Source organism: Tachyglossus aculeatus, chromosome 7 (assembly GCF_015852505.1).
Source record: "Tachyglossus aculeatus isolate mTacAcu1 chromosome 7, mTacAcu1.pri, whole genome shotgun sequence".
In the NCBI taxonomy this organism is placed as follows: domain Eukaryota; kingdom Metazoa; phylum Chordata; class Mammalia; order Monotremata; family Tachyglossidae; genus Tachyglossus; species Tachyglossus aculeatus.
In genome coordinates, this window is record NC_052072.1 from 2,188,957 (window position 1) to 2,213,194 (window position 24,238).

General features: G+C 48.9%; 1 protein-coding gene across 5 annotated transcripts in view; it reads right to left on the reverse strand.

Moving 5' to 3' along the window:
• DNAH7 (dynein axonemal heavy chain 7) overlaps positions 1 to 24,238 on the reverse strand; it is a 356,587-nt gene that overhangs the window by 97,608 nt on the left and 234,741 nt on the right. For all 5 annotated transcript variants that reach the window (XM_038748902.1, XM_038748901.1, XM_038748903.1 and 2 more), the window contains 5 exons: positions 17,927 to 18,156; positions 12,316 to 12,646; positions 7,329 to 7,675; positions 2,575 to 2,755; positions 290 to 475 (listed from right to left, as the gene is read on the reverse strand). In XM_038748902.1, coding sequence (XP_038604830.1) covers positions 290 to 475; positions 2,575 to 2,755; positions 7,329 to 7,675; positions 12,316 to 12,646; positions 17,927 to 18,156 — 1,275 coding nt within the window. The remainder of the gene's footprint in view (positions 1 to 289; positions 476 to 2,574; positions 2,756 to 7,328; positions 7,676 to 12,315; positions 12,647 to 17,926; positions 18,157 to 24,238) is intronic.

Sequence of the window (24,238 nt, forward strand, 5' to 3'; positions counted from 1 at the left end):
GTTTAGTTCTCTGTCTCCCCCTTTTAGACTGTGAGCCCACTGTTGGGTAGGGACCGTCTCTCTATGCTGCCAACTTGGACTTCCCAAGCGCTTAGTCCAGTGCTCTGCGCACAGTAAGCGCTCAATAAATACGACTGATTGATTGATTGATTGATTGATTGATTGAAGTGACTTGCCCAAAGTCACCCAGCCGACAAGTGGCGGAGTCGGGATAAATCGGGTTGACAGACGGACCAGCTGAGCGAGTGACCGTCCGAGGGCGGCGGGTGTCCCCGCGGGGCGGGTTTACCTGACGGTAGCCGGAGGTGAAAGCGCCCAGGTAGGCCACGACCCCGGCGGAGATGAGGATGTCGCCCGTCAGGTTGACGTAGAGGCGGCCCAGGTCGCAGGCCGTCTGGCTCCAGCGGGATTTCTCGCCCCCGAGGCCTCCGATCAGCTGCTCCGCTCGCACCAGTTTCTTGCTGCACAAGTCCACCTAGGATGATGATGACGGCATTTATTAAGCGCTTACTGCAAAGCGCTGTTCTAAGCGCTGGGGAGGTTACAAGGTGATCAGGTTGTCCCACGGTGGGGGGCTCACAGTCTTCATCCCCATTTGACAGATGAGGAAACAGAGGCCCAGAGAAGTGAAGCGACTTGCCCAAAGTCACCCAGCTGACAATATGCGGAGTCGGGATTTGAACCCGTGACCTCTGACTCCAAAGCCCGCGCTTTTTCCACTGAGCCACGCTGCTTCTCAGAGACCCAAACCAGGCCCGCGGGGCGGTGGCGGCCCTCCCTCCGGCTCCACGGAAGGCCTGCTCTCCGCCTGGCCTCGCCGGCTCTGGGCCTTCCGGGAGACGGAGGGAATTCCGGGCCAGAGGCGGGGGTCTTCCCTTAAACCCCTCAAGGCCTTCTGATCCCCGGGACAGGCACACATCTCAAATAGGGGACGTGATAGAGGTGGAGTTGTCCATCTAGGGGCGGCGGGCGCGGGGCTGCTCTCTGGACAAGGTCGCCAGCTCCTCCTGTGACCTGTGCCCAAGTCATCCCCTCTTTCCCCTCCTCCTCATCCTGTTTCTCCTTCTTCTCCAGTTCCTCCTCCTCCCCCTCCTCCTGCTCTTTTTCCCCCTCCTTCACTTCCTTCTCCTGCTCTTTTTCATCCTCCTCCTCCTCCTTTACCTCCTCATCCTCCTTTACCTCCTCCTCCTCCTCTTCCTCCTCCTCATGCTTTCTCCTTCTTCTCTTCCTTCTCCTCCTCCTCTTCTTCCTGCTCCTCCTCCTCCTCTCCTCACGATTTCTCCTTCTTCTCCTGTTCCTCCTCCTGTTCCTCCTCCTTCTCCTCCTCCTTCTCTTCCTCCTCCTCCTTTTCCTCCTCCTCCTGATCTTTTTCCTCCTCCTCTCCTCCTCCTCGTTTCCTTCTCCTCATCCTCTTTCTCCTTCTCCTGTTCCTCCTCCTCCTCTTCCTTCTGCTCTTTTCCTCCTTCTCCTCCACTTCCTCCTCCTGCTCTTTTTCCTCCTCCTCTTCTCCTCCTCATTCTCTTTCTCCTTCTTCTTCTCTTCCTCCTCTTCCTCCTTCTGCTCTTTTTCCTCCTCCTCTACCTCCTCCTCCTGCTCTTTTTTCCTCCTCCTCTCCTCCTTCTCCTCATCCTCATTCTCCTTCTTCTCCTGTTTCCCCTCCTCCTTCTGCTCTTTTTCCTCCTTCTCCTCTACCTCCTCTTCCTCATCCTCTTTCTCCTCCTTCTCCTGTTCCTCCTCCTCCTCCTTCTGCTCTTTTTCCTCCTCCTCTACCTCCTCCTCCTGCTCTTTTTCCTCCTCCTCTTCTCCTCCTCCTCTCCTCCTTCTCCTTATCCTCTTTCTCCTTCTTCTCCTCCTCCTCTCCTCCTTCTCCTCATTCTCTTTCTCCTTCTTCTCCTGTTCCTCCTCCTCCTTCTGCTCTTTTTCCTCCTTCTCCTCTACCTCCCCTCCTCATCCTCTTTCTCCTTCTTCTCCTGTTCCTCCTCCTGCTCTTTTTCCTCCTCCTCTACCTCCTCCTCCTGCTCTTTTTCCTCCTCCTCTCCTCCTCTCCTCCTCTTCCTCATCCTTTCTCCTTCTTCTCCTGTTCCTCCTCCTCCTCCTCCTGCTCTTTATCCTCCTTCTCCTCTACCTCCTCCTCCTGCTCTTTTTCCTCCTCCTCTCCTCCTCCTCTTCATGCTCCTTCTCCTTCTTCTCCTGTTCCTCCTCCTCCTCTTCCTTCTGCTCTTTTTCCTCCTTCTCCTCCACCTCCTCCTCCTCCTCCTCTTCCTCCTCACTCCTCCTCCTCCACCTCCTCCTCCATGCTTAGCACGCAAACCTAAGTCATTTCACCGAGCCGGATCCTAGATGGATGCCACCCTGGTTTTCTGGGTACCCCGTATTTTCACTCCCTCAACGGCCCCTCCCCTGTCTCTGGCCCCAGAGAAGACAATAATAATCACAAAAAAACCATAATCACCGTGGTATTCGTTAATCGCTCACCATGCACCAGGCCAGCGCTCCCTACACGGCGAGCCCTCGACGGGCACGGCCAAAGGAAGGTAGCTCGGGCCGCCGGCCGTGGCGGCCGGGGGTGCTCACCTGGTTCTCCAGGTCGGCCTTCTTCTGCTTGTTCAGGACGAGGGTGTCTCTCAGCTTGGCCAGTTTGTTCTGCACTTCCCACAGGGCGGCCTGTTTCTTCCTCAGGCCTTCCATCGCGATGCTCAGCTCCCCTTCCGCCTGGTTCAGCTTCATCTTTTTCGGGGCGACCACCTTTGCCACCCTAAAGGGAAAGAGGGACCCCAATGCCAGCTGGGCTGGGAATCGGTTCGCCCAGCCATTCATTCGTTCAATCGTTTCCCTTTCACTCATTCCATCGTCTTTATTAATAATAATAATAATAATAATAACCTTGTATCCTCCCCAGCGCTTAGAACGGTGCATGGCACATAGTAAGTACTTAATAAATGCATTATCATTATTATGATTATTATTATTATTATTACTACATAACATCTGTCAAATGGGGATGAAGACTGTGAGCCCCACGTGGGACAACCTGATTACCTTGTATCCACCCCAATGCTTAGTATAGTGCTTGGCATGCAACAAGTACCATAATTATTCATATAATTATTATTTATTAAGAGCTTACTAAATGCCAAGCACTGTCCTAAGCTCTGAGCACTGTTTAAGCACCGAGCACTGTATAGCTTTAATTCTATTTGTTCTGACGACTTTGACACTGTCTACATGTTTTGTTTTGTTGCCTGTCTCCTCCTTCTAGACTGTGAGTCTGTTGCTGGGTAGGGACCGTCTCTATATGTTGCCTACTTGGACTTCCCAGGCGCTTAGTACAGTGCTCTGCACACAGTAAGCGCTCAATAAATACGACTGAATGAGTGACTGAATGTTCTAAGTGCTTAGAAAATGCCATAATTATTATTATTATAACATCTGCAAAATGGGGATAATAATAATAAGGATGACATTTTTAAGCACTTACTATGTGCAAAGCACTGTTCTAAGCGCTGGGGAGGATACAAGGTGATCGGGTTGTCCCACGGGGGGCTCACACTCTTCATCCCCATTTTCCAGATGAGGGAACTGAGGCCCAGAGAAGTGAAGTGACTTGCCCAAAGTCACATAGCTGACAATTTTGCGGAGCCGGGATTTGAACCCATGACCTCTGACTCCAAAGCCCGGGCTCTTGTACGTATTGTACATATTTATGACTCTATTTATTTACTTATTTTACTTGTACACATATATTCTATTTATTTTATTTTGTTAGTATGTTTGGTTTTGTTCTCTGTCTCCCCCTTCTAGACTGTGAGCCCACTGTTGGGTAGGGACCGTCTCTAGATGTTGCCAACTTGGACTTCCCAAGCGCTTAGTACAGTGCTCTGCACACAGTAAGCGCTCAATAAATACGATTGATTGATGGATTGATTTCCACTGAGCCACGCTGCTTCTCTGGGCCTCAGTTCCCTCATCTGGAAAATGGGGGTGAAGACTGTGAACCCCACGTGGGACAACCCAGTGACCTTGCAACTCCCCAAGCGCTTAGAACCGTGCTTGACATATAGTAAGCGCGTAACAAATACCATCATTATCATTATTATTATTATTATTATTATTATCATTTTTATAAATGCCTATCATCCTCTCTGCTCACTGGAGGCCCAGGATGCTAGGGTCCTGGGTTCTAATGATCACAGGGGTCTCCGGGGGGAGAGGGGAGAGTTTCTGAGCTGCCATTAAGAGAGCAACTGAGGACACTGAGGCTGACCCCGAGTCAGTCATTAATATTTATTGAGCGCTTTCTGTGGGCAGAGCACTGTACTAAGTGCTTGGGAGACGACAATACAACTGTAAACTCATCCTCTAAATTATCAGCTCATTGTGGGCAAGGAATGTGACTGGTTTTGGTTCTATTGTCCTCTCCCAAGCGTTTAGTACAGTGCCCTGCACACAGTCAGCGCTCAATAAATACGATTGAGTGAATAAATTCAACAATAAATGGACACATTCCCTGCCCACAACGAGCTTACAGTAATAATAAGAAGAAAAATGATGGTATTTGTTCAACGCTTACTATGTGCCGAGCACTGTTCTAAGCGCTGGGGGAGATACAAGGTGATCAGGTTGTCCCACGGGGGGCTCACGGTCTTCATCCCCATTTGACAGATGAGGGAACTGAGGCCCAGAGAAGCGACTTGCCCAATGTCACACAGCTGACAAGTGGCAGAGGCGGGATTAGAACCCACGACCTCGGACTCCGAAGCCCGGGTTCTTGCCACTGGGCCACGCTGCTTCTCCAGAGGGAGAGAGAGGCAATAATAGAAATAGATTAATGACAGATATGAATCAATCAATCAATCAATCGTATTTATTGAGCGCTTACTGTGTGCAGAGCACTGTACTAAGCGCTTGGGAAGTACAAGTTGGCAATGTACAGAGACGGCCCCTACCCAACAGTGGGCTCGGCCTGGAGAGTACACAGAGTGATTTCTTACTCTATTACTCTTATGACTTATTACTCTTACTCTATTTCTTACTCTTATTACTCTATTTATTTATTTATTTTACTTGTACGTATCTATTCTATTTATTTTATTTTGTTAGTATGCTTGGTTTTGTTCTCCATCTCCCCCTTTTAGACTGTGAGCCCACTGTTGGGTAGGGACCGTCTCTAGATGTTGCCAACTTGGACTTCCCAAGCGCTTAGTACAGTGCTCTGCACACAGTAAGCGCTCAATAAATACGATTGATTGATTGATTGATTTCTTTATTTCTCGCTGTCATTCATTGATTTCTACCCATTTGTAATTTCATGTAGAATAATATCTGTCTCCCCATCATAATTTCTTTACTTCTGCCATTGATTCATTTCCATCCGGCATTTATTTACATCAACGTCTGTCTCCCCTGCCCTAATTCAGTTATTTATTCATAGGCGTCATTTATTTACTTTTTGCTATCAATTATTTTTTTCTTATTTAGGTAACATCTGTCTCCCCCTCTGTAATTTTTTTTTATTTCTACTCGTCAAGTATTCATAGCAATGTCTGTCTCCCGGCCGTTAGTTGTTTACTTCTGTCCGTAATTTCTTTATTTATAATAATGTCGGTATCCCCCGCTGTGATTTGTTTATTCCTATCTGTCATTTGTTTATATCAACGTCTGTCTCCCCGCTATAAATTATTTATTCATATTAATGTCCATCTCCCCCTCTATTCATTTATTCATTCAATCGTATTTATTGAGCACTTACTGTGCGCAGAGCACTGTACTAAGCGCTTGGGAAGTACGAGTTGAACGTAAGCTCTTCATGAGCAGGGAACGTGCCAGCCAACTCTGTTATACTGATTTTCCCAATCGCTCAGTACAGTGCTCTGCACATAGGTGCTCGATGAATACATTGTTTGAATGGTTGCCCTAATGTATTTATTTATTCACGTCCATCACTTATTCGTTTATAGCTGTCATTTATTTACTGATTTTCATAATGTTGCCGTATGTTGCCAACTTGTACTTCCCAAGCGCTTAGTACAGTGCTCTGCACACAGTAAGCACTCAATAAATATGAATGATGATGATGAGGATAATGTCTGTCTTCCAGGACAAGTTGTGTTGCCAACCTGTACTTCCCAAGCGCTTAGTACAGTGCTCTGCACACAGTAAGTGCTCAATAAATACGATTGATTGATTGATTGATTCCAGATGTAATTTATTTATTTCTACCTGCCATTACTACTTAAAGCCATCCCTAATCATTCCAGCACTTAGGACAGTGTTTGGCACCTAGTAAGCGCTTCACCAATCCCATCATTATTATTATGAGAAGCAGCGTGGCTCAGTGGAAAGAGCCCGGGCTTTGGAGTCGGAGGTCTTGGGCTCAAATCCCTCCTCCGCCACTTGTCCGCTGTGCGACTTTGACCAAGTCACTTCACTTCTCTGGGCCTCAGTTCCCTCATCTGTAAAATGGGGATGAAGACTGTGAGCTCCCCGTGGGACAAGCTGATCACCTTGTAACCTCCCCAGCGCTTAGAACACTGCTTTGCATTTAGTAAGCGCTTAACAAACCCCATTATTATTACTATTATTATTATTAATCCCGGCTCTGCCACTTGTCTGCTGTGTGGCCTTGGGCAAGACACGTAACTTCTCTGGGCCTCAGGTCCCTCATCTGCAAAATGGGGATTAAGTCTGTGAACCCCACTTGGGACCCCCGATGACCTTGTATCCCCCCCAGTGCTTAGAACAGTGCTTAGCATATAGTAAGCGCTTAACAAATACCATTATATTATTATTACTATTATTATTATTAATCCCAGCTCTGCCACTTGTCTGCTGTGTGACCATGAGGAAGTCGCTTATCTCCTCTGGGCCTCAGTTCCCTCATCTGTCAAATGGGGATGAAGACTGTGAGCCCCACGGGGGACAACCCGATGACCCCGTATCCCCCCCAGCGCTCAGAACAGTGCTCGGCACATAGTAAGAGCTTAACAAACACCATCATTATCATTATTAATTATTACCCCCCAAGCCCCGAGCATCCCAGCGCAGCTCAGTGGAAAGAGCCCGGGCTTTGGAGTCAGAGGTCATGGGTTCAAATCCCAGCTCCACCAATTGTCAGCTGGGTGACTGTGGGCAAGTCACTTCACTTCTCCGGGCCTCAGTGACCTCATCTGTAAAATGGGGATTGACTGTGAGCCCCCCGTGGGACAACCTGATCACCTTGTAACCTCCCCAGCGCTTCGAACACATAGTAAGCGCTTAATAAATGCCATTATTATTATTATTATTATTATTATCCCGGCCTTCCCCTCCGCCGGGTCACCGGTCCTTACTTATCGTAGGAATCCATAGCTATGACCCATTTGCAGAGGCCTTCGGCGGCGGTGGAGGCATTCCGGATCTTTTCCGGGACGAAATCCGGATTGGGAAGGTAGTGTTTCCGGATGATGGCCATATAGGCCGGAGGGATGTTATCCTTGTCATACTCGTGAAGCGACTGCAGGAACCTGATGTCTCCGAGGAGCCTCTTGGCCGGCCCCCAGAAATCCTCGATTTTCCTCCCGGAGCCCGTCGGATCCGGGATTTTATCCGCCTTGATGCCTTTGAGGATGCAGATGGCCTCCATGACGATCTTCACCCCCGCGGGAGGGCTCTTCATGGACTTCACGACCGTAATGTCCTGGAAGGGAATAATGGGCGCCGTTAGGAATTCATTCATTCAGTGGTATTTATTGAGCGCTTACTGTGTGCAGAGCACTGGACTAAGCGCTTGGGAAGTCCAAGTTGGCAACATCTAGAGACGGTCCCTACCCAAACAGTGGGCTCACAGTCTAGAAGAATAATGATGGCATTTATTAAGCGCTTACTATGTGCCAAGCACTGTTGTAAGCACTGGGGAGGTTACCAGGTGATCAGGTTGGCCCATGCGGGGCTCACAATCTTAATCCCCATTTTACAGATGAGGTCACTGAGGCCCAGAGAAGTGAAGTGACTTGCCCAAAGTCACACAGCTGACAATTGGTGGAGCCGGGATTCGAACCCATGAACTCCGACTCCAAAGCCCGGGCTCTTTCCACTGAGCCACGCTGCTTCCCCGTAATAATAATGTTGGCGTTTGTTAAGCGCTTACTATGTGCCAAGGACTGTTCTAAGCGTTGGGGTAGTTACAAGGAGATCAGGTTCTCCCTCGTGGGGCTCCCAGTCTTCATCCCCATTTTCCAGATGAGGTCACTGAGGCCCAGAGAAGTGAAGTGCCTTGCCCAAAGTCACACAGCTGACAATTGGCGGAGCCGCGATTCAAACCCATGACCTCTGACTCCAAAGCCCAGGCTCTTTCCACTGAGCCACGCTGTGCTTCCCCATAATAATAATGTTGGCATTTGTTAAGCGCTTACTATGTGCCAAGCACTGTTCTAAGCGCTGGGGTAGTTACAAGGAGATCAGGTTGTCCCCCGTGGGGCTCACAGTCTTCAACCCCATTTTCCAGGTGAGGTCACTGAGGCCCAGAGAAGTGAAGTGACTTGCCCAAAGTCACACAGCTGACAATTGGCGGAGCCGGGATTCGAACCCATGAACTCCGACTCCAAAGCCCGGGCTCTTTCCACTGAGCCACGCTGCTTCCCCATAATAATAATGTTGGCATTTGTTAAGCGCTTACTATGTGCCAAGCACTGTTCTAAGCGCTGGGGCAGTTACAAGGAGATCAGGTTCTCCCTCGTGGGGCTCCCAGTCTTCATCCCCATTTTCCAGATGAGGTCACGGAGGCCCAGAGAAGTGAAGTGACTTGCCCAAGGTCCCACAGCTGACCTAGCTGACAGCTGACCTCGACTGTGAGCCCACTGTCGGGTAGGGACCGTCTCTAGATGTTGCCGACTTGTACTTCCCAAGCGCTTAGTACAGTGCCCTGCCCACAGTAAGTGCTCAGTAAATATGACTGAATGAATGAACGAGTGACAAGTGGCGGAGCCAGGATTAGAACCCACGACCTCTGACTCCCAAGCCCGGGCTCTTTCCACTAAGCCACGCTGCTTCTATCCGCTGTGTGACTTTGGGCAAGTCACTTCACTTCTCTGGGCCTCAGTTCCCTCATCCGTCAAATGGGGATGGAGTCTGTGAGCCCCCCGTGGGACAACCTGATGACCTTGTATCTACCGCAGCGCTCAGAACAGTGCTTGGCACATAGTAAGCGCTTAACAAAAACCATTAAAAAAAATAGGCCCCAAAACTGCTTGGCTTTCCCGGGATCTGTTCATTCCTTCAGTCGTATTTATTGAGCGCTTTCTGTGTGCAGAGCGCTGGACTGAGCGCTTGGGAGAGGACAATACAACAATCAACAGCAACATCATCATCAATTGTATTTATTGAGCGCTTACTGTGTGCAGAGCACTGTACTAAGCGCTTGGGAAGTACAAGTTGGCAACATAGAGAGACGGTCCCTACCATTCCTTACCCACGATGAGCTCACGGTCTACAGCGCTTAATGATGGCATTTACTGAGCGCTTACTATGTGTCAAGCACTGTTCTAAGCACTGGGGAGGTTACGAGGTGATCAGGTTGTCCCACAGGGGGCTCACAGTCTTCATCCCCATTTTCCGGATGAGGGAACTGAGGCCCAGAGAAGTGAAGTGACTTGCCCAAAGTCACCCAGCTCACAGTTGGCGGAGCCGGGATTTGAACCCATAATCCCTGACTCCCAAGCCCGGGCTCTTTTCATTGGGCCACGCTGCTTCTCCTGACTTCATTCGTTCCATCGCACTTATTGAGCGCTTACTGTATGCAGAGCACTGTACTAAGCGCTTGGGAAGTACAAATCGGCAATATATAGAGACAGTCCCTACCCAACAAGCAGCGTGGCTCAGTGGAAAGAGCCCGGGCTTTGGAGTCAGAGGTCATGGGTTCAAATCCCGGCTCCACCACTTGTCAGCTGTGTGACTTTGGGCAAGTCCCTTCACTTCTCTGGGCCTCAGTTCCCTCATCTGTAAAATGGGGTTAAGACTGTGAGCCCCCGTGGGACAACCTGATCACCCTGTAACCTCCCGAGAGTTTAGAACAGTGCTTTGCACATCGTAAGCGCTTAACAAATGCCATCATTATTATTATTCTCTGGGCCTCAGTGACTTCATCTGTAAAATGGGGACGAAGACTGTGAGCCTCCCGTGGGACAACCTGATCACCCTATAACCTCTCCAGCGTTTAGAACAGTTCTTTGCACATAGTAAGCACTTAACAAATGCCATCATCATTATTATTCTCTGGGCCTCAGTTCCCTCATCTGTAAAATGGGGATGAAAGACTGAGCCTCCCGTGGGACAACCTGATCACCCCGTAACCTCCCCAGCATTTAGAACAGTGCTTTGCACATAGGAAGCACTTAACAAGTGCCATCATTATTATTATTCTCTGGGCCTCAGTTCCCTCGTCTGTAAAATGGGGATGAAGACTGTGAGCCCCCCGTGGGACAACCTGATCACCCTGTAACTTCCCCAGCGTTTAGAACAGTGCTTTGCACATAGGAAGTGCTTAATAAATGCCATCATTATTACTATGAACAAATGAGTGGGAAGCAGCGTGGCTCAGGAGAAACAGCATGGGTTCTGGAGTCAGAGGTCATGGGTTCAAATCCCGGCTCTGACAATTGTCAGCTGTGTGACTATGGGCAAGTCACTTCACTTCTCTGGGCCTCAGTTCCCTCATCTTTAAAATGGGGATGAAGACTGTGATCCTCCATTGGGACAACCTGATCACCTTGTAACCTCCCCAGTGGTTAGAACAGTGCTTTGCACATAGGAAGTGCTTAATACATACTATATTATTATTATTATTATTATTATTATTATTATTATTATTAAGAACGAATGAGTGGGAAGCAGCATGACTCAGGGGAAAGAGCATGGGCTCTGGAGTCAGAGGTCATGGGTTCAAATCCCGGCTCTACCAATTGTCAGCTGTGTGACTTTGGGAAAGTCACTTCACTTCTCTGGGCCTCAGTTCCCTCATCTTTAAAATGAGGATGAAGACTGTGAGCCTCCTTTGGGACAACCTCATCACCCTGTAACCTCCCCAGCGTTTAGAACAGTGCTTTGCACATAGGAAGCGCTTCATAAATGCCATCATTATTATTATGAACGAATGAGAGGGAAGCAGCATGGCTCAGTGGAAAGAGTATGGGCTCTGGAGTCAGAGGTCATGGGTTCAAATCCTAACCCCGCCAATTGTCAGCTGTGTGACTTTGGGCAAGTCACTTCACTTCTCTGGGCCTCAGTTCCCTCATGTGTAAAATGAGGATGAAGACGGTGAGCCTTCTTTGGGACAACCTCATCACCCTGTAACCTCTCCAGCGTTTAGCACAGTGCTTTGCCCATAGGAAGCACTTAACAAATGCCATTATTATTATTATGAACAAATGAGTGGGAAGCAGCATGGCTTTTAGACTGTGAGCCCACTGTTGGGCAGGGACTGTCTCTATATGTTGCCAACTTGGACTTCCCAAGTGCTTTAGTCCAGTGCTCTGCACCCAGTAAGCGCTCAATAAATACGATTGATTGATTGATTGATTGTAACCTCCCCAGCGCTTAGAACAGTGCTTTGCACATAGGAAGCGCTTAATAAATGCCATTATTATCATTATGAACGAATGAGTGGGAAGCAGCGTGGCTTTTAGACTGTGAGCCCACTGTTGGGTAGGGACTGTCTCTATATGTTGCCAACTTGGACTTCCCAAGCGCTTAGTCCAGTGCTCTGCACCCAGTAAGTGCTCAATAAATACGATTGATTGATTGATTGTAACCTCCCCAGCGCTTAGAACAGTGCTTTGCACATAGGAAGCGCTTAATAAATGCCATTATTATCATTATGAACGAATGAGTGGGAAGCAGCGTGGCTTTTAGACTGTGAGCCCACTGGTGGGTAGGGACTGTCTCTATATGTTGCCAACTTGGACTTCCCAGGCGCTTAGTCCAGTGCTCTGCACCCAGTAAGTGCTCAATAAATACGATTGATTGATTGATTGATTGTAACCTCCCCAGCGCTTAGAACAGTGCTTTGCACATAGGAAGCGCTTAATAAATACCATTATTATTACTATGAATGAATGAGAGGGAAGCAGCATGGCTCAGGGGAAAGAGCACGGGCTCTGGAGTCAGAGGTCAAGGGTTCAAATCCTGACCCCGCCAATTGTCAGCTGTGTGACTTTGGGCAAGTCACTTCACTTCTCTGGGCCTAATAAATGCCATTATCGTTATTATTATCATTAGGAATGAACGAGCGGGGGACCGCCGGCCGTCGCGGGGACAACGCGGGGAGTCCGGGAGCGTCCGGACCTGGGCGGTGAGGGTGTCCAGAGCGGCCAGGGCCGAGTCCAGGATGGGCAGGGCCTCGGCCAGGTCGGCGTCGCACTCCTCCTTGATGGCCCGGGCGGCCAGGGCCTGCTCGTTGGCCACCGCCTCGTCGGCCTTGACCACCCGCTCCGTCTTGGCCACCTCGGCCGACTCGCGCTCGATGCTGCCCATGACCTCGTCCACCTCGCGGCTGGCCACTTGCAGCTGGGGCCGCAGGGCCTCCAGCTCCGCCTGCATACTGGACACCTGCGAGGCCGCCGAGTCCAGCTTCTCCAGCCCGATCTCGTAGCGCCGCTTCATCTTCATCACCTCGCTGGGGGGGGGGGGGAATAATCATCATCAACATCATCATCATCATCATCCACTCCATCGCATTTACGCCATCATTCTTATTAATCTCCGGGCCTCAGTTCCCTCCTCTGTAAAATGGGGATGAAGACGGGGAGCCCCCCATGGGACAACCTGATCACCTTCTAACCTCCCCAGCGCTTAGAGCAGTGCCTTGCGCATAGGAAGTGCTTAATAAATGCCATTATTATTCTCATGAATGAATGAGTGCATTTACTGAGAGCTTACTGTGTGGAAGCGTTTGGAAAGTCCAATTCGGCATCAATAACAATAATAATAAAGAACCTGCGCTTTGTAGTCAGAGGTCATGAGTTCAAATATCAGCCCCGCCAACTGTCAGCTGGGTGACTTTGGGCAAGTCACTTCACTTCTCTGGGCCTCATCTGTAAAATGGGGATCATCATCATCATCAATCGTATTTACTCCACCATTCTTATTCTTCTCTGGGCCTCAGTTCCCTCCTCTGTAAAATGGGGATGAAGACGGGGAGCCCCCCATGGGACAACCTGATCACCTTCTAACCTCCCCAGCGCTTACAGCAGTGCTTTGCACATAGGAAGTGCTTAATAAATGCCATTATTATTATCATGAATGAATGAGTGCATTTACTGAGCGCTTACTGTGTGGAAGCGTTCGGAAAGTCCAATTCGGTATCAATAACGATAATAATAAAGGACCTGGGCTTTGTAGTCAGAGGTCATGAGTTCAAACCCCGGCCCCGTCAACTGTCAGCTGGGTGACTTTGGGCAAGTCACTTCACTTCTCTGGGCCTCATCTGTAAAATGGGGATCATCATCATCATCAATCGTATTTACTCCATCATTCTTATTCTTCTCTGGGCCTCAGTTCCCTCCTCTGTAAAATGGGGGTGAAGACGGGGAGCCCCCCATGGGACAACCTGATCACCTTCTAACCTCCCCAGCGCTTACAGCAGTGCTTTGCACATAGGAAGTGCTTAATAAATGCCATTATTATTATCATGAATGAATGAGTGCATTTACTGAGAGCTTACTGTGTGGAAGTGTTTGGAAAGTCCAATTCGGTATCAATAACGATAATAATAAAGGACCTGGGCTTTGTAGTCAGAGGTCATGAGTTCAAATATCAGCCCCGCCAACTGTCAGCTGGGTGACTTTGGGCAAGTCACTTCACTTCTCTGGGCCTCATCTGTAAAATGGGGATCATCATCATCATCAATCGTATTTACTCCATCATTCTTATTCTTCTCTGGGCCTCAGTTCCCTCCTCTGTAAAATGGGGGTGAAGACGGGGAGCCCCCCATGGGACAACCTGATCACCTTCTAACCTCCCCAGCGCTTACAGCAGTGCTTTGCGCATAGGAAGTGCTTAATAAATGCCATTATTATTCTCATGAATGAATGAGTGCATTTACTGAGCGCTTACTGTGTGGAAGCGTTCGGAAAGTCCAATTCGGTATCAATAACGATAATAATAAAGGACCTGGGCTTTGGAGTCAGAGGTCATGAGTTCAAACCCCGGCCCCGTCAACTGTCAGCTGGGTGACTTTGGGCAAGTCACTTCACTTCTCTGGGCCTCAGTTACCTCATCTGTAAAATGGGGATCATCATCATCATCATCAATCGTATTTCTTGAGCGCTTACTATGTGCAGAGCACTGGACTAAGCGCTTGGGAAGTACAAATTGGCAACACATAGAGACAGTCCCTACCCAACAGTGGGCTCACAGTCTAAAAGGGGGAGACAGAGAACAGAACCAAACATACCAACAAAATAAAATAAATAGGATAGAAATGTACAAGTAAAATAAATAAATAAATAAATAAATAAATAAATAGAGTAATAAATATGTACAACCATATATACAGGTGCTGTGGGGAAGGGAAGGAGGTAAGATGGGGGGATGGACACGGGGACGAGGGGGAGAGGAAGGAAGGGGCTCAGTCTGGGAAGGCCTCCTGGAGGAGGTGGGCTCTCAGTAGGGCCTTGAAGGGAGGAAGAGAGCGAGCTTGGTGGAGGGGCAGAGGGATTGGGGGCATTCCGGGCCCGGGGGAGGACGTGGGCCGGGGGTCGACGGCGGGACAGGCGAGAACGAGGTACGGTGAGGAGATTAGCGGTGGAGGAGCGGAGGGTGCGGCCTGGGCTGGAGAAGGACAGAAGGGAGGTGAGGGAGGAGGGGGCCAGGGGATGGACGGACAGCCTTGAAGCCCAGGGTGAGGAGTTTCTGCCTGATGCGCAGATTGATTGGGAGCCACTGGAGATTTTTGAGGAGGGGAGTGATATGCCCAGAGCGTTTCTGGACAAAGATAATCCGGGCAGCAGCATGAAGTATGGATTGAAGTGGAGAGAGACACGAGGATGGGAGATCAGAGAGAAGGCTGGTGCAGTAGTCCAGACGGGATAGGATGAGAGCTTGAACGAGCAGGGTCAATCGTGTTTATGGAGCGCTTACTGTGTGCAGAGCACTGTACTAAGCGCTTGGGCAGTCCAAGTTGGCAACATCTAGAGACGGTCCCTACCCAACAACAGGCTCACAGTCTAGAAGGGGGAAGTGCACAGGCCTTGAACTTGGACTTCCACTCTTTATTCACCCTTCCCCCAGAACTTGTGTTCATATCCGTAATTTATTTATATTAATGTCTGTTTTCCTTTTCTAGACTATAAGTTTACTGTGGGTAATAATAATAATAATAATAATAATAATAATAATAGACTTTATTAAGCGCTTACTACGTGCAAAGCACTGTTCTAAGAGCCGGGGAGGTTACAAGGTGATCAGGTTGTCCCACCGGGGGCTCACGGTCTTCATCCCCATTTTCCAGATGAGGTAACTGAGGCCCAGAGAAGTGAAGTTGACTTGCCCAAAGTCAGACACCTGACAATAATAATAATAATGTTGGTATTTGTTAAGCGCTTACTACATGCAAAGCACTGTTCTAAGCGCTGGGGAGGTTACAAGGTGATGAGGTTGTCCCACAGGGGGCTTGCAGTCTTCATCCCCATTTTCCAGATGAGGTAACCGGGGCACAGAGAAGTGAAGTTGACTTGCCCAAAGTCACACAGCTGACAATAATAATAATAATGTTGGTATTTGTTAAGCGCTTACTATGTGCAAAGCACTGTTCTAAGCGCAGGGGAGGTTACAAGGTGATCAGGTTGTCCCACAGGGGGCTCACACTCTTCATCCCCATTTTCCAGATGAGGGAACTGAGGCCCAGAGAAGTGAAGTGACTTCCCCAAAGTCATTTTATGCAGAGCACTGTATTAAGCACCTGAGGAGGGCAAGATGACAATAAAGACAATAAAGAGAAGCAGCGTGGCTCAGTGGAAAGAGCCCGAGCTTTGGAGTCAGAGGTCATGGGTTCAAATCCCGACTCTGCCACTTGTCAGCTGGGTGACTTTGGGCAAGTCACTTCACTTCTCTGGGCCTCAGTGACCTCATCTGTAAAATGGGGATGAAGACTGTGAGCCCCCCGTGGGACACCCTCATCACCTTGTAACCTCCCCAGCGCTTAGAACAGTGCTCGGCACTTAACAAATACCGTCATTATTATTGTTATTATTATCGTTCTCAGGGGAGACGAGCCTCAGGAAACCACCCTTGGCTCAGTGGCCAGAGCCCGGGCTTGGGAGTCTGAGGTCTTGGGTTCTAATCCCACCTCTTTATCAGCTGTGTGACTTTGGGCAAGTCACTTCACATCTCTGGGCCTCAGTCCCCTCGCCTGTCAAATGGGGACGAAGACCGTGAGCCCCACAGGGGACAACCCATTGACCTCATATGATGATGATGATGGTATTTGTTAAGCGTTTACTATGTGCAAAGCACTGTTCTAAGCGCTGGGGGGGGATACAAGGTGATCAAGGTGTCCCACGTGGGGCCCACAGTCTTCATCCCCATTTTACAGACAGGGGAACGGAGGCTCTGAGAATTTAAGTGACTTGCCCAAGGTCACACAGCAGACGTGTGGCGGAGTCGGGATTCGAACCCATGACCTCTGACTCCAAAGCCCGGGCTCTGGCCACTGAGCCACGCTGCTTCGCATATCTCCCCCAGCGCTCAGAACAGCGCTCGGCACATGGTAAGCGCTTACCGAATAATAATGATAATAATAACGATGGCACTTATTAAGCGCTTACTATGTGCAAAGCACTGTCCTAAGCGCTGGGGGGGGGGAAACAAGGGGATCAAGGTGTCCCACGTGGGGCCCACAGTCTTCATCCCCATTTTACAGACAGGGGAACGGAGGCTCTGAGAATTTAAGTGACTTGCCCAAGGTCACACAGCAGACGTGTGGCGGAGTCGGGATTCGAACCCATGACCTCTGACTCCAAAGCCCGGGCTCTGGCCACTGAGCCACGCTGCTTCGCATATCTCCCCCAGCGCTCAGAACAGCGCTCGGCACATGGTAAGCGCTTACCGAATAATAATGATAATAACGATGACACTTATTAAGCGCTTATTATGTGCCGAGCACTGTTCTAAGCGCTGGGGGGGGATACAAGGTGATCAAGGTGTCCCACGTGGGGCTTACAGTCTTCATCCCCATTTTACAGACAGGGGAACGGAGGCTCTGAGAATTTAAGTGACTTGCCCAAGGTCATTCGAACCCATGACCTCTGACTCCAAAGCCCGTGCTCTTGCCACTGAGCCACGCTGCTTCTCATATCTCACGAGATATGATATGAAGCAGCGTGGCTCAGTGGAAAGAGCCCGGGCTTTGGAGTCACAGGTCATGGGTTCGAATCCCGACTCCGCCACACGTCTGCCGTGTGACCTTGGGCGAGTCGCTTAACTTCTCTGAGCCGCAGTTACCTCATCTGCAAAATGGGGATGAAGACTGTGAGCCCCATGTGGGACAACCTGATCACTTTGTATCCCCCCCAAGCGCTTAGAACGGTGCTTTGCACATAGTAAGCGCTTAACAATCAATCAATCAATCAATCAATCGTATTTATTGAGCGCTTACTATGTGCAGAGCACTGTACTAAGCGCTTGGGAAGTACAAATTGGCATCACATAGAGACAGTCCCTACCCTACAGTGGGCTCACAGTCTAAAAGGGGGAGACAGAGAACAGAACCAAACATACCAACAAAATAAAATGCCAACATTATTATTATTCTCTCCCCCAGCGCTCAGAACAGCGCTCGGCACATGGTGAGCGCTTACCGAATCATAATGATGATAACGATGGCACTTATTAAGCGCCCACTATGTGCCGAGCACTGTTCTAAGCGCTCATTTTTCTTAGTAAAGGTGACCCTCACTTGCGCTTCTTCTCCAGGAGGGCCTTGAAGGTGGAGATGAGCTCCAAGTAGGAGGTGGGCGTGACGTAGTTGTGCCTCTGGAGCTCGGCGTGGAACTGTTTGGACAGCCGGACGGTGGACGTGTGAAACCTCTTGCACATTTCGATGCAGCCGCCTCGGGTGGCCTCCGACATCTCGATGTCCTCCAGGAAGCGGGAGGCCACCGCCTGCAGGGCGTCTTCGGGCCACGACTGCGGGGCGACCAAACAGTAGGCGAAACCGTGAGAAGCCACGCGGCCCAGCGGGTAGGCCCCCCGGGGGGATCAGGAGGTCGTGGGTTCGAATCCCGACCCCCTCCGCTTGTCCTCTGGTTCCGCCTCAATCAATCAATCGTATTTATTGAGCGCTTACTATGTGCAGAGCACTGTACTAAGCGCTTGGGGAGACAGTCCCTACCCAACAGTGGGCTCACAGTCTAAAAAGTGGCTTTTTAGTGAGCTTCGCGCCCCACTTGCTCCCTTGGTTCTTCCCCCCGCTCCCGGCCCTGTGGCGTTTAGTCCAGTGCTCCACGCACTAGACTGTGAGCCCGCTGTTGGGTAGGGACCGTCTCTCTATGTTGCCATCCCAAGCGCTTAGTCCAGTGCTCTGCACGCAGGAAGCGCTCAATAAATACGATTGACTGACTGAATGAATCAATGAATAGTCAATCGTATTTATTGAGCGCTCACTGTGTGCAGAGCACTGGACTAAGCGCCATGATGGTATCAACGTGGCCCAGTGGGCTTGGGAGTCGGAGGGCGTGGGTTCAAATCCCGGCTCCGCCAACTGTCAGTCACTTAGCTTCTCCGGGCCTCAGTGGCCTCGTCTGTAGAATGGGGATGAAGGCTGAGCCCCCTGTGGGACAACCTGATCACCTGGTAACCTCCCCAGCGCTCAGAACAGCGCTTTGCACAGAGTAAGCGCTTAACAAATGCCGTCATTATTATTATTTTTATTATGAATGAACAAATGCCATCATTATTAATATAATATAATATGATGGTATTTGTTAAGCGCTTACTATGTGCAAAGCACTGTTCTAAGCGCTGGCACTGCTCTAAGCGCTGAAATTATTATTATTGTTAAATTAAATTAAATTACTATTATTATTCTCTGAGTCAGAGGTCATGGGTTCAAACCCCGGCTCCGCCACTTGTCAGCTGTGTGACTTTGGGCAAGTCACTTCTCTGGGCCTCAGTTCCCTCACCTGCAAAATGGGGGTTCAAACCCACTCTTCCTCCCCGTTGGACTGAGAGCCCCCCGTAAGATTAATAATAATGATGGTATTTGTTAAGCGCTTACTATGTGCAAAGCACTGTTCTAAGCGCTGGGTAGCGATTGTGTCCCACCTGATTATGTTGTATCTACCCCAGCGCTTAGTACTTCTAGACTGTAAGCCCACTATTGGGTAAGAACCGTCTCTATATGTTGCCGGCTTGGACTTCCCAAGCGCTTAGTACAGTGCTCTGCACACAGTAAGCGCTCAATAAATATGATTGAATGAATAAATGAATGACTAAGCGCTCAATAAAGCTGACTGAATGAATGAATAGCGCTTATTTCCCTGGTTGTCATTTTAATAATAATAATAATGACATTTGTTAAGCGCTTACTATGTGCCAAGCACTGTTCTAAGCGCTGGGATGGATACAAGATGGTCAGGTTGTCCCACGTGGGGCTCCCAGTCTTCATCCCCATTTTCCAGATGAGGTCACTGAGGCCCAGAGAATACTAATAATAATCATGGTATTTGTTAAGCGCTTACTCTGTGCCAAGCACTGTTCTAAGCCCTGGGGGAGATACAAGGTGATCAGACTGTCCCACGGGGGGTTCAAAGTCTTCATACCCATTTTCCAGATGAGGGAACTGAGGTCCAGAGAAGTGAAGTGACTTGCCCAAAGTCACACAGCTGACACGTTGCAGAGCCGGGATTAGAACCCATGACCTCTGATTCCCAAGCCCGGGCTCTTTCCAGTGAGCCACGCTGCTTCTTATTTATTCATTCATTCATTTAATCGTATTTACTGTGTACAGAGCACTGTACTAAGCGCTTGGAAAGTACAATTCGGCCACAAATAGAGACAATCCCGACCCAACATGGGGCTCACAGTCTAGAAGGGGGAGATTTACTGAGCGTTTACTGTGTGCAGAGCACTGTACTAAGCGCTTGGAAAGTACAATTTGGCCACAAATAGAGACAATCCCGACCCAACAAGGGGCTCACAGTCTAGAAGGGGGAGATTTCCTGAGCACTTACTGTGTGCAGAGCACTGTACTAAGCGTTTGGAAACTACAATTCGGCCAAAAATAGGGACAATCCCGAACCAACAACGGGCTCACAGTCTAGAAGGGGGAGATTTACTGAGCGCTTACTGTGTGAAGAGCACTGTACTAAGCGTTTGGAAACTACAATTCGGCCACAAATAGAGACAATCCCGACCCAACACGGGGTTCACAGTCTAGAAGGGGGAGATTTACTGAGCGCTTACTGTGTGCAGAGCACTGTACTAAGCGTTTGGAAACTACAATTCGGCCACAAATAGAGACAATCCCGACCCAACAAGGGGCTCACAGTCTATAAGGGGGAGATTTACTGAGCACTTACTGTGTGCAGAGCACTGTACTAAGCGTTTAGAAATTACACTTCGACAACAAACAGACAGTTCCAATCCAACAATGGGCTCACAGTCTGGAAGGGGGAGATTTACTGAGCACTTACTGTGTGCAGAGCACTGTACTAAGCGTTTGGAAACTACAATTCGGCCACAAATAGAGACAATCCCGACCCAACAACAGGCTCACAGTCTAGAAGGGGGAGATTTACTGAGCACTTACTGTGTGCAGAGCACTGTACTAAGCGTTTGGAAACTACAATTCGGCCACCAATAGAGACAATTCCGACCCAACAACGGGCTCACAGTCTAGAAGGGGGAGATTTACTGAGCACTTACTGTGTGCAGAGCACTGTACTAAGCGTTTGGAAACTACAATTCGGCCACAAATAGAGACAATCCCGCCCAACAACGGGCTCACAGTCTAGAACGGGGAGATTGACTGAGCACTGACTGTGTGCAGAGCACTATACTAAGCGTTTGGAAACTACAATTCGGCCACAAATAGAGACAATCCCGACCCAACAAGGGGCTCACAGTCTAGAAGGGGGAGATTTACTGAGCATTTACTGTGTGCAGAGCACTGTACTAAGCGTTTAGAAATTACACTTCGACAACAAACGAAACAGTCCCAATCCAACAATGGGCTCATAGTCTGGAAGGGGGAGATTTACTGAGCACTTACTGTGTGCAGAGCACTGTACTAAGCGTTTGGAAAGCACAATTCGACCAAAAATAGAGACAATCCCGACCCAACAACGGGCTCACAGTCTAGAAGGGGGAGATTTACTGAGCACTTACTGTGTGCAGAGCACTGTACTAAGCGTTTGGAAACTACAATTTGGCCACAAATAGAGACAATCCCAACCCAACAACGGGCTCACAGTCTAGAAGGGGAGGGACTGACAACAAAACAAAACCAGTAGACAACCATCAATACCATAAAAATAGATAAGTAGAATTATTTATTTGTGTATATTTGTATTTTTATGCACTTATGTATTTTTTAATGTATTTATATATATTTTATATAATTCTCTCTATTTTTGATGCTATTGATGCCTATCTCCATGTTTTGTTTTGTTGCCTGTCTCCCCACTTCTAGACTGTGAGCCCGCTGTTGGGTCGGGACCGTCTCTATCTGTTGCCGACTTGTACTTTCCAAGCGCTTAGTACAGTGCTCTGCATCCAGTAAGCGCTCAATAAAGATGATTGAATGACTGAAACAATTTGTATCCATGTCCGTCTCCCCCGCTCTGGACTGTCAGCTCGTTGTGGGCAGGGAATGTGTCTGTTTATTGTTATATTGTGTTAATAATGATCATAATGACGGTATGTATATGTATATATGTTTGTACATATTTATTACTCTATTTCTTTATTTTACTTGTACATATCTATTCTATTCTATTTATTCTATTTATTTTATTCTGTTACTATGTTTGGTTTTGTTCTCTGTCTTCCCCCTTTAGACTGTGAGCCCACTGTTGGGTAGGGACTGTCTCTATATGTTGCCAATTTGTACTTCCCAAGTGCTTAGTACAGTGCTCTGCACACAGTAAGTGCTCAATAAATACGATTGTAATAATAATAATAATATTTGTTAAGTGCTTACTATGTAGCAGGCACTCTCCCAAGTGTTCTGCATGCAGTAAGCGCTCAATAAATACTTGAATGAGTGAATGAAAGTCACTTCGCTTCTCTGGGCCTCAGTTCCCCCATCTGGAAAATGGGGATGGAGACCGTGAGCCCCACGTGGGACAGGGACTGTACATTGCCAGGGCTTAGAACAGTGCCTGGCACGTAGTAAGCGCTTAATAAATACCATCACTATTATTAGTAGCATTTGTGGCTCAGTGGAAATCATAATAATGGCATTTATTAAGCGCTTACTGTGTGCAAAGCACTGTTCTAAGCGCTGGGGAAGTTACAAGATGATCAGGTTGTCCCGGGGGGGGCTCACAGTCTTCATCCCCATTTTACAGAGGAGGAAACTGAGGCCCAGAGAAGTTAAGTGACTTGCCCCAAGTCACACAGCTGACAATTAGAGGAGTGGGATTGGAACCCATGGCCTCTGACTCCAAAGCAAGGGCTCTTTCCCATTGAGCCACGCTGTTTCTCTGGGCCTCAGTTCCCTCTTCCGTAAAATGGGGATGAAGACTGTGAGCCCCGTGTGGGACAACCTGATTACCTTGTATCCCCCCCGCGCCTGGAAAGTACTTGGAAAGATCAGTGCTTGGCACATAGTAAGCGCTTAACAAATACCACCATTATTATTATTATTCTCTGTGCCTCAGTGACCTCATCTGTCAAATGGGGATGAAGACAGTGAGCCCCACGGGGGACAGCCTCATCACCTTGTATCCCCCCCGGCTCGCAGAACAGTGCTTGACACATAGCAAGTGCTTAACAAATACCACCATTATTATTATTATTATTATTATTCTCTGTTTATCAGTGACCTCATCTGTCAAATGGGGACGAAGACTGTGAGCCCCACGGGGGACAACCTATTGACCTTGTATCTCCCCCGGCACTCAGAACAGTGCTTGGCACATAGTAAGCGCTTAACGAATACCACCATTATTATTATTATTACTATTATTCTCTGTGCCTCAGTGACCTCATCTGTCAAATGGGGATGAAGACTGTGAGCCCCACGGGGGACAACCTGCTGAACTTGTATCTCCTCGGTGCTTAGAGTGGTGCTCGGTACATAGTAAGTGCTTAAAAAATACCACCATTATTATTATTCTCTGAGCCTCAGTGACCTCATCTGTCAAATGGGGATGAAGACTGTGAGCCCCACGGGGGACAACCTGCCGACCTTCTATCTCCCTGGCACTTAGAGCGGTGCTTGGCACATAGTAAATGCTTAACAAATACCACCATTATCATTATTATTATTCCCTGGGACTCAGTGACCTCATCTGTCAAATGGGGATAAAGACTGTGAGCCCCACAGGGGACAACCTACTGACCTTGTATCTCCTCCAGCGCTTAGAGCGGTGCTTGACACACAGTAAGTGCTTAACAAATACCACCATTATTATTCTTATTATTATTCTCTGGGCCTCAGTTCCTTCCGTCCCCTTCATTCCACGGAAACTGCCCTCTCAAAGGTCACCAATGACCTCCTGCTTGCCAAATCCAACGGCTCATACTCTGTCCTAATCCTCCTCGACCTCTCAGCTGCCTTTGACACTGTGGCCCACCCCCTTCTCCTCAACACGTTATCTGACCTTGGCTTCACACACTCCGTCCTCTCCCGGTTCTCCTCTTATCTCTCCGGTCGTTCTTTCTCAGTCTCTTTTGCAGGCTCCTCCTCCCCCTCCCATCCCCTTACCGTGGGGGTTCCCCAAGGTTCAGTGCTTGGTCCCCTTCTGTTCTCAATATACACTCACTCCCTTGGTGACCTCATTCGCTCCCACGGCTTCAACTCTCATCTCTCCGCTGATGACCCCCAGATCTCCATCTCTGCCCCTGCTCTCTCCCCCTCCCTCCAGGCTCGCATCTCCTCCTGCCTTCAGGACATCTCCATCTGGATGTCCGCCCGCCACCTAAAGCTCAACATGTCGAAGACTGAGCTCCTTGTCTTCCCTCCCAAACCTTGTCCTCTCCCTGACTTTCCCATCTCTGTTGACGGCACTACCATCCTTCCCATCTCACCAGCCCGCAACCT